The sequence below is a fragment of the Echinops telfairi genome, unplaced genomic scaffold (genome assembly GCF_000313985.2).
Source record: "Echinops telfairi isolate 266 unplaced genomic scaffold, ASM31398v2 ScPeMD7_4;HRSCAF=17, whole genome shotgun sequence".
Taxonomy (NCBI): domain Eukaryota; kingdom Metazoa; phylum Chordata; class Mammalia; order Afrosoricida; family Tenrecidae; genus Echinops; species Echinops telfairi.
In genome coordinates this window covers 45,960,231-45,970,482 of record NW_022103900.1, presented here as the reverse complement: position 1 = coordinate 45,970,482, position 10,252 = coordinate 45,960,231, and the positions used below count along the sequence as shown (strand labels likewise).

Genomic DNA, 10,252 nt, shown 5'->3' with positions numbered 1-10,252 from the left:
ATGATCTAGAATTCTCCTATAAACACCAATATTGATTTCTGACTTTAAAAACTGCATAGAAAATGTAAATACTGCCACTCTTTAAAGGGTAGAGATAATAGCAAGAAAAATAGCTAAATTTTCCCCCACATTTTATATATTTAGAAAAAAAGTTATTGCAGCATTTTAAGTGACATTTGACAAATATTGATGGTTTTAGTTCAAATGTATGCATTCCAACTTATTTCCTCTCTAGAAGTATAGTTGTTTTTACATGGTAAATTATCCTAATCATCACAGCAACATTCATTTTTAGTCCAAAATTATTATTCCCTTATGAATAATCAGAGACATCATATCTATTTTATAGCAAATGTACAAATGTTTCACAGTCTATGAAGTCTAAGTTTTGGATTCATAAGCAATTTTCATTTTACTGTAGAGATTGCGGAGCATTTTTTGTCATACTCTGCTGATCTGACGAAGAGTAATAGGCTCCAGGATTGTTTTCCCCCCTCTCTGGAAAAGAGAAAGAAAGCTCGGACATGTATTCCAAAATAGCATAAGCATCTTTTTTTTGCATATGCCTTTTTGATTATTTCCATATTTAACTATGTGTATATATATAACAAAATAGTGACGTTTTGTTTGTTAACTGCCATTCCCTTTCCTTTTTGTTAGAATAAAGTTGTATTTCAGATATATAAAAAAATTCATTGGAATGATTGTTAAAACTCGATTTAATGTTTTAGTCTCAACTCCTCCTAACTCTGCTTCCTGAAGGAAAGTTTTATTCATTGATTTTGGTATTGAATTAAAAACATTACTTAGAATAACGCTGCTAGGTATCCTACGCACATGTCTTTAGAACGACGGCACAGTTCTGCATCTTTGGGCTGTAATTCTCACTCGTTGTTTGGAACTTTCTGTGAAGTCAATGTGAAAATATTGAGAGATTATAAAAGTTCCAATAGCCGAGGATTTATAAAGTCTTACAAAGTAATTTTAAACCTATGCTTTTCTGTGATGTTCTCAATGAATAATATTTATATCTATTGAAAGCATTTTTCAAACTTGAAATCCCTAAAACATTGAGTATTTCATAAGTGAAAACCAAAAAAAAAAAAGTCAAAGTCAAAGTCAAAGTCATAGCTATTGAGTAGATTCCAACTCACAGCATCCTATAGGACAGGGTAGAACTGTCCTTTGTGGTTTTTCCAGCCTTGTAACTGGTTATGGGAGGAGAAACCTTGGTTGTCTCCTGCCCAGGAGGTGAGTGGTTTCCAACAGCTGACCTTGCAGTTAGCAATGCATAATGCACTAAGTCACCAGACCTCCTTTCTGATGTGCAGACTACTTATATAATGATAAACTCTGTGTGCCCACCACTCAAATGCCACATTGTTGTCCTATTGTGACTTCTGTGTTGTTGTGATGCTAGGCACTAAGCTACGGGTATATCAGATACCAGCAGGGTCAACTATGGTAAACAGATTTCAGTGGAACTTAACCTACTAAGACAGACTGGGTAGAAGAATAGGCAATTTGGGACACTGTCTAATATAGTGATGGAAGCTAAGCCCCAGAAGAGCTTCCTCTTCAAGCAGAGCTAACTTTAAATTATACAAATGAAACTAAGCTTTCAGGAACTTCAGTTTTGATGGGGCACAAATTAAAATAAATGATAGAGTTGCCAATTTGTATTAATAATCATAACATGAAATTTACAATGTATGAATCTGAAAAAACTGGAAGTCATCAAAAATTAAATGGGATCCATAAAGACTAATATTGTAGGCAGTAGTGAGCTACCATCGACCATTCAAAGTCAAGAAATCATGTGGTATACAGTGCTGGGAAAGACATATTCAAGAGAAACAGTGCTGCATTCAACTAAAGAACATTTCAAGACCTCCCTTGAAGGGCAGTTCTTGATGAGATAGGCTAATAACTATGTGATGCTTACAAAGACCAAGTAATTCAACTATAATTCAGAATTATACACAAACCCTAAAATTATTCATGAAGAAATCAAATAATTCTATCAAGCCTGAAAGTGATCAAAATGCAATCTACTATTGGTGATTAGAATGCAAAAGTCGGAAACAATGAAGAAGCACCAGGCATTGGAAGACATGTTGTTGGTGATAGAAATAAAGATGGAAATCACATGATAGAAATTTGTAAGACCAATAAATTCTCCATTGTAAATATCAAATGGTAACTATACAGGTATTCACCAGGTGGCATACACAGAAATACAATGGACCACCTCTGTAGGAAGAGAGGAATGAGAAGCTCCATATAATCAGCCTAAACCAAGCTAAGGCTGACTGTGGAACAGACTATCAATTGCTCCCATGCAAGTTCAAGTTATAGCAGAAAAAATGTTTAAAGTCTACAAGAACCCAATATGACCTTGACTATATTACACCTGAATATAGAGACCATCTCAAGAAAAGATTTGACTCATTGACTACTCATGACTGAAGATCATATGCATTTTTATATCATACCAAGAATAACACACGTAAAGAAAGTCAATGGTTATTTAAAAGAGAAGACAGAAAGAAAATGCTAAAATTGATGTAATAAGAAAATTTAAAATTTGTATTTGAAACTAAAACTGAAGGAATAAATGGTGTGTTAGTTTGGGTAGACTAGAGAAACAAATCCAGAGACACTCCGATGTCTATAAGAAAGAGCTTTATATCAAGAAGCAATGATACATCAATAAAACATAGCAGCCCATTCCAGATCAAGTCCATGAGTTCGACAGTATTAGTCCGTAAATCCAGTATTTGCCCATGAATTCCTCATGAGACTCACACAACACATGCAGTGATGCTGAATGCAAGAAGATCGCAGGCCCATGGGTGGGAAGTCTTGTGGGTCCAGGGCAGTGGAAGCATCTCAGCGCTGGCAGGAGTCTCCACATGGCTCCTACAGCTCCAGGGCTCTAAGGCAGCTCCATGTCTCTTGTCAGCAGGAAATGTCTCACAGGGAGTGAGTGTGTGTCCTGCTTCCAGGGAACTATTAGTCTCCTTAGTGCCCCCAAATTAGGTCATCAAGCTGCAAACTAATTGACAGGCTAAACTTTACCCCTTCACTCTTAAGAGTCTCAAGTTGACAACAGATTGTGTAACTACCAAAAATGGTGAAGTAAAAGATCTGAACAGAAATTTCAAGTGGCAGCTCAAAAGGACAGGGTAAAGTAATATATAAAATAGGAAACTGTCCACAGTATTAGAGCCAAAAAAAAAAGAAAGAACAGTGTTAGCCAAAAGAAACCAAGAAAAAAACAGTCCTCAAGTTGCAATATTGAAGGATTTCATGGGGAAATATTTAACAATTTAGAGAGCATGAAAAATGATAGAAGTAATTCAGAGACTCTATACCAATTATAATTGGCCAAAGTTCAACTATTCAAGGTGTAGCATATGATAAATAACCTATTTTATCAGAGGAATAAGTCCAAGCTGAACTAAAGGCATTAATAAAAATCAAGGCTACAGGAATTGACAGACTAGCAATTGAACCATTTCAACAAACTGATGAGGCCTTGAAAGCACTCATTAATCTCCATATTAATCTCATATCTTGTCTATGTGAAGAAATTTGGAAGTCTGCTGCCTAGCCAACTGACTTGAAGAGATACATATCTGTGTCCATTCCAAAGAAAAGTGACCCAACAGAGGGCACAAATTATTGAACAACATCATCAATATTACATCCAAGTGAAGTTTTACAGGAAAATATTAAAAACAACAGTGGGAGTTGTGCATTGGCAGGGGGTTCAATTCACCTTCAATCTGCATATGGAAGAGAACCAAGGACATCATTGCTGATGTCAGATGGATCTTGGCTGAAAGCAGAGAATATCAGATAGTTGTTGCCATTATTTTATTAACTATGGAAATATATTAGACTCTGTAAATCACTACAAACTATGGAGACATTACAAAGAATAAAATTCCAGAATGCATAATGGGGTTTATTCACAACTTTTATGTAAACCAAGTGGAAGTGATTTGAACAGAACTAAAGGGTAGTTCTTGCTTTAAAATCAGACAAGATATACATCAGGATTATATCCTTTCACCATACTTACTCAGTATGTATGCTAAACAAGTAACCCAATAAATTAGACTATAAGAAGAAGAAATGGCACCAGAAGGGCTTATTAGCATTTGCACATACTGAAGACACAAACTTGCTTGATGAAATCAAGACATCAGGCACTTAAAGATGATAAAGATCAGAGATTGTAGATACGAATATAAAATATCTATCAATATAGAGAAAACAAGTCCTTAGAAGTGGACAGATAGTGGACAGATGTTCAACGGAGATGAGACTAACATGATCAAGGAGTTCATTTTCGTTCAAGTCACAATCATACTCACTGAAGAAGCAATCAAGCAACTGAACATATTGCACTGGGCAAATCTGTTGTGAAGATCTCGAAGCTTTAAAGTGTTAATGGACAAACGTGTCACTTTGAGCACGTAGGTGGGTCTGATTCAAGCCATGCTATTTTCAGTGACCTCTGCTGCCTGTGAAAGCCGGACAGTAAATGAGGAAAGCTAGAGAAGAACTGAGGCATCTGAACTGTGGGTTTGTCAAAGAACATTGAAGGCATCATGGACCGCCAAGAGTGTGAACAAATACCGCTTGGACAAAATACAGCCAGAATGTTCCCTGTAATATGCGAGGTGAGATTTGTGTCGTTTTTTTAACCTGTTATCATGAGGGATCAGTACCTGGAAAGGACGCCATGCTTGGTAAAGTAAAGGATCAGAGAAAAAGAAGAGGCCTCAGGAGACCCAGCACTACAGTGGCTACAACAATGGGTTCAGACATCACACCAATTGAGAGATGGCGTAGGACCTGGCAGGATTATCAGCAGGGTCCCTATGGGTCAGCACTTAACCACAAAAACAACACCAAGCCTTGTTTTTGATATTATGTCACCAATTGAACATTGGGAAATTTATAATACTTAAGTTTAGACTACCAAGACTATTAAGATTGATTGAATAATCCTCAAATTTAGCTATTTTGAAATGTAGTTTTCCCTATGTGATAGAACAAAAGAATTACTTATAAGACCATGACTTACAATTTTAATGAGCTACCAACAATAATTCTGGGACAAATTCCTTGATATATTCAAGAAAATTTTCTTTATTGACTGTATTGTGACACAATTTTTCTCTTCCATTAGGTTTCTAAATATTTATTGCCCAAAACAATTATTTGATGCTTACTCATCTCATTAAGATCTGTCTTAGCTTATTTATCTTAATTGCTTCTCCCTAAAAATAGTCCTCCTGAGTGAATGTACACTATTTTTAAACCTTTAAATATAACCCATTGAAGGCAACATTTTTAAAGACTTTTTTGCCTGTCATTCCTCTATTACTATTTTATGTAGGAATAAGTGTGGTTATTGTAATTTTTAGGTTACATCAAAGTATGATCACAGCCTTTTCAACGAGTTGAGGTAATCATTAAGGCAGAAATCAGAGATTAACAACTGGCAAGCTGTTTAATTACTTGGATTCACTATGAGACAAAACTGGCTCATCATAAAATGTCAAGGCAACAGGGAAAGCAATTCAGCATCCTCGTGATATACAAAGTCTTTCACCAGCATTCTCCTAAGACAGACTTGTAACCAATCTGGAAATATTTCTGATGGCTAGAAGTGATTCAAAAGCCTAGCGTTCTAGCATTAGCAAAGTCCTCGTGACTGTACACAGAAGAGGTCATGATGTCACAGTGGTTAAGCACACTCAATTACTAACTGAAACGTCAGCAGGTCAAACTTTCTGCTCTAGAGGACTGAGAGCCTACTGCCTTGGTGGGGCAATTCTACTCTGTCCTCCAGAGCAGCTATGAGTCAGAACTGAAACATATTGAACAAAATCTGAAACTTCCCAATTACTAATTTCAATCTTTGAAATAACTCAGAGGGCATCAAACTTCCTTGTATAACATTTCATTGAGCCTGGGTGACACAGGAACCAACCTCATTGCCATTGAATAAATGCCAACTCCTATTGATCCTATAGGTCAGGGTAGAGCTGCCCTGCGAGTTTCTGAGACAGTCACTCTTTACTGAAGTTGGAAACTTTGAAATTCTCCTGGAGCACCTGAAGCGGAGTAACCACTGCACCACCAGGTCACAAGCCATTTCCAAGTGGCAGCTAACGTGACTCAAAGGTTGCCAGGAAACCACCCTGTGACTCCACAGTGGCAAGGGCTGGTGAACTGCTTCCTCAACTATTTGAATCAGGAGAGCCATAAGGAATATAATTTATTTTGTTTTGTACCACACAGGTTGCCATAAGCCAGAAGCCAACATGATGAAAGCAAACACCAAATTGCTGAAATAGTTAGCACATCATCTTCTTCGGAAGACATAAAAGCTAGACAGCTTATGCTTCAGGATGTACAGGTTTATATACATTCCACTCAGTCAAGTCTCCTCTTTTCATAGCCATCTATGTCAGCTGTTCTCAACCTGTGGGTCAAGACCCCTTTGGGGGTCAAACGACCCTTTCACAGGGGTCACCCAATTCATAACAGTCACAAAATTCCAGTGATGAAGAAGCAACAAAAAAAATGTTATGATTGCGGGGTCACCACAGCATGAGCAACTGTGTGAGAGGGTCGCAGCATGAGGAAGGTAGGGAACCACTGATTTATGTACACAGTACCTCAAGTGAGTTCTATCAGTGCTGCTCTAACTACTGTAATGTTCTAATTGGCTTAAAATTACCTCTGTGCTATACAATCCATGCCCTATTTTATCTTTACATAGAGAGCTGTGCTTCATGTAAAAACATTTTAAGATATATTGCTTTTTGATTTGCCTCACATAACATTTTAAATATTATGATTAAGCGTTGGGCTATCATCTGCATGGTCAGCAGTTTGAAACCACCTGCAGCCCTTAGGAGAAAGACTGGGCTTTCTACTCCTGTAAACAGTGCGTCTCAAAACCCACAAAGGACGAGCTATGAATCAGCATTAACTCGATTGCAGAGAGCTTGGTTTGAGGCTTCTGAGTGTATAACTTTACATTTTAATGTGTCCTTACTTAGCATCCAAATGCTAGCTTACTGAAATGGATGTTTCCAGCAAACATTTCTATCAATCAGTTTTGTCAGTGAATCACTCTCTTCAGGCGAACAGTACTAACAAAAAGCAAATAGGGTGTCAGGTAGTTTATTTTAACTGCATATATACTCAGTCCTAATTATCCATGCTTTTTATGTTTTTTTTCCATCCTGCTTTTATGCAAACATTATATCCTCCAATATTGGTTTAGATAAATGACTTCCCATTCACTTAAAAAGACTCATGAGAGGGAAATGGAAATTAATAGTTGTATAGATGATTTCCAGTTATTGATATACAGTAACCCCATGGTCTGTTCATGCCTAATATCCATGGGAAAACTGGACAGCAGAAGAAGAAATGATGCATTTGAATTGTGGTATTGGTGAAGAATATTGAATACACCCTCAACTTTTAAGAAAAATGAATAGACTCGTTTCAGAAGAAACAGAAGCAGAATACTTCTTAGAAACGAAGACTGTGAAACTCTGAATTGCTTAAATGCCGGTGGGAAAGAGCAATCACGAGAAAAGGACATCGTGGTTTGTGAACAGGTCATCAGAAAATATGAGACTCAATAAGCACAACAGTGGACAATCTTCCTCTGTGTTACCCACATTGTGACCAGGAGTCTGAGCCAACAACAACTAACAACACCCCCTAAACACTGAGCCTCCCTTGTGTTTCCTTGTTTTCACTATGGAATGAATATGTTTTAAAATCATTTAATTTTTTTGTCTTTATGACTGAATTCTCACAATTTTTATGCCATCTTGTAATTATTGTTTCCTTATAGGGACTGAAGAGCCCAGATGGCTGTGTGGTTAAGTGCTCATCTGTTTCCACGGATGTTCCTCCCGGGAGAACCTGCGGGCCAGTTCAACTTGGTCTAAAGGATCGCTGTGAAACAAGATCAAACTGGATAGCAATGGGTTTGGATTTCTGTGTATGTATATATATAGATAGATGATGATAGATGAGAGATAGACAGATAGATAGATAGATAGATAGATAGATAGATAGATAGATAGATAGATAGATTCTGTTTAAAGAGTTTAAACCATTATGATGTCCTTCAACTTGTAAATTATAGAGCTATAATTAGTTAATGCTCATGATGAATTGAACTAGTCTTCATGATTCCAAGTCTTCCTGCAGCATCTAACTTGCTCCCCTGTAGGAGTGTCACCTTGTAACCGACGGGAAGGTCTTGGCAATCTTGAGAACATCCACTGACTTTCCGACTGAGACACTCATCGATGTGGCAGTTCCACTCATCGGAGCCATCACCACAGTCATCCTCATGGTCACAAAGACGGCCACGGGGGACACACCTGCCATTTTTGCACATAAAAAATGAACTGTTGCATGACTGTTCTGGAAAACAAAAATAAGGCCAACGGGACATCAAGAACATACCATGGTTTTGTGCTGTCATTATCGAAAGCATTCACAAACACAACAGCTGTCAAAAATTCTAGTAAACGTAAGTACATATGGAATGCTTTAGAGCGTGTAAAATATTTTATAGAATCAATACAGCATTCTATACTCTCATGTTTAATATTTATGGCAAATTTATATTAACCATAAAATTAACCATCAAATAAGTGTCTCTAGCAAAATTCATGGAATATTTGCCTTAACCTGTATTGTGAAAATGTGTTCAAAAGTGTAATGATACTTTGATATTTCATGAAGTCATAGGTCTCCGAGCAATAATATGTCACTAGAAATTAAGAAGCAGGAGTAGGCAAATATTCCTTAATTCTTTCATCCTGGAAATATAATATTGACATTTTTAAGACAGGTCATTAAAAAAAGGACATTTGCGGGAATCATAGCTTTTCCAAATACAGCTATCGAAAAGGAGTCCCAGGCTTATGATTACTCATACTCTGATGTCTTAGACATGACTTCTATAAGAAAACTTACTAAGTATAGGCTGTATATGAGAAAACACAAAGGAATTCTTACAAAATGTTTCACTGTGTATTACATCATTGAACTAATAAACGGACCAAGGTTGAATATGGATATGTTTCTGAATATGATGTTTTCTTTTCTTTTTTAAAAGTGTGACTTTTAATACAGACTTCATTTCATTGCTTCATTTCTAAGCAATTCCAGACTTCTTTTAAGTTTGAATTTTCAAATAGGCTCACAAAAGAAAACTATGGACCTAAGATATATATATATATATATTTAAAAGACAAAAACAAGCAACCTGCAAACACTGAGGACTATGTGACTTTGGGAGAGAAGAAATTTATTGTGGCTGTGGCATGCAATCTGCATATTTCTGGCACAATGTTAAGTTTCAAAACCTAGTCTCAAGACATAGTTTTTTAGTAGAATCCGGTTTAATATGTCAGGATAAATTCACATGCTTAACTATGAGTAGTTCCTGCAATGACTGCCGTGCTCGACTGAAAATGAGAGTGACCATCTGGCCATGGCATCTGTACCTGCACCTTTGCACGTGGGGTTTAAAGGCGCTTCATCAGAACGGTCAGGGCAGTCAAAGTCTCCATCACACTGCCACTGAGCGTTCAAAAGACACCGCCCATCGGCACAGCGAAATTCTTCTGCCCCACACTGTCGGTATCCTAGAGACAAATAAGCACACTGTTGGTTAATTCATATAAGAAATATCCATTGAACTTCATCCTCTCACTAGACATGAAACGTGTTGGTCATGCATAACTCCAATAGGGTTTCTTTCCATTGATTTCTATAACAGGGATAATATTCACAATAGCTATTCATAGTTGGAGACTATGCTGAAGGTTCCTAATATGAAGTTTGAAAGAACTTTATTTCTACTTAAGGAAATATGAGTGAAGCCTTATAAAAACAATATCTCTGTCCAGCTTTTACCTATGTCCAACAGAATCTCCTGAAACTAGAAAACTAAAAATAATATTAATTAATTAATTAATGCAATCTTTATAGTATTAAACTAGGTTTGGTATAACATCCCAGTACATGGATAAAATTGTTAGATCTATTTTTATAGCTGAGTTATAATGATAAATCTTATCTATTCCACTATAGTACTTTTGCAATTGTAAATAAATTGTTCAAAAGAAAAAAATGTTTTTAAACTAAAAGAAAAATTTAATTGACAAACAACGGGTGAGAG

General features: G+C 36.6%; 1 protein-coding gene across 1 annotated transcript in view; it reads right to left on the bottom strand.

Annotated features, from left to right (window-relative positions):
* The window catches only part of LRP1B (LDL receptor related protein 1B), a 1,686,774-nt gene that overhangs the window by 283,461 nt on the left and 1,393,061 nt on the right, over window positions 1-10,252 (bottom strand). Inside the window, exons 50-51 of the mRNA XM_045298375.1 lie at window positions 9,576-9,716; window positions 8,297-8,484 (exon numbers count right to left, since the gene is read on the bottom strand). Of these exons, the coding sequence (XP_045154310.1) occupies window positions 8,297-8,484; window positions 9,576-9,716 (329 nt within the window). The remainder of the gene's footprint in view (window positions 1-8,296; window positions 8,485-9,575; window positions 9,717-10,252) is intronic.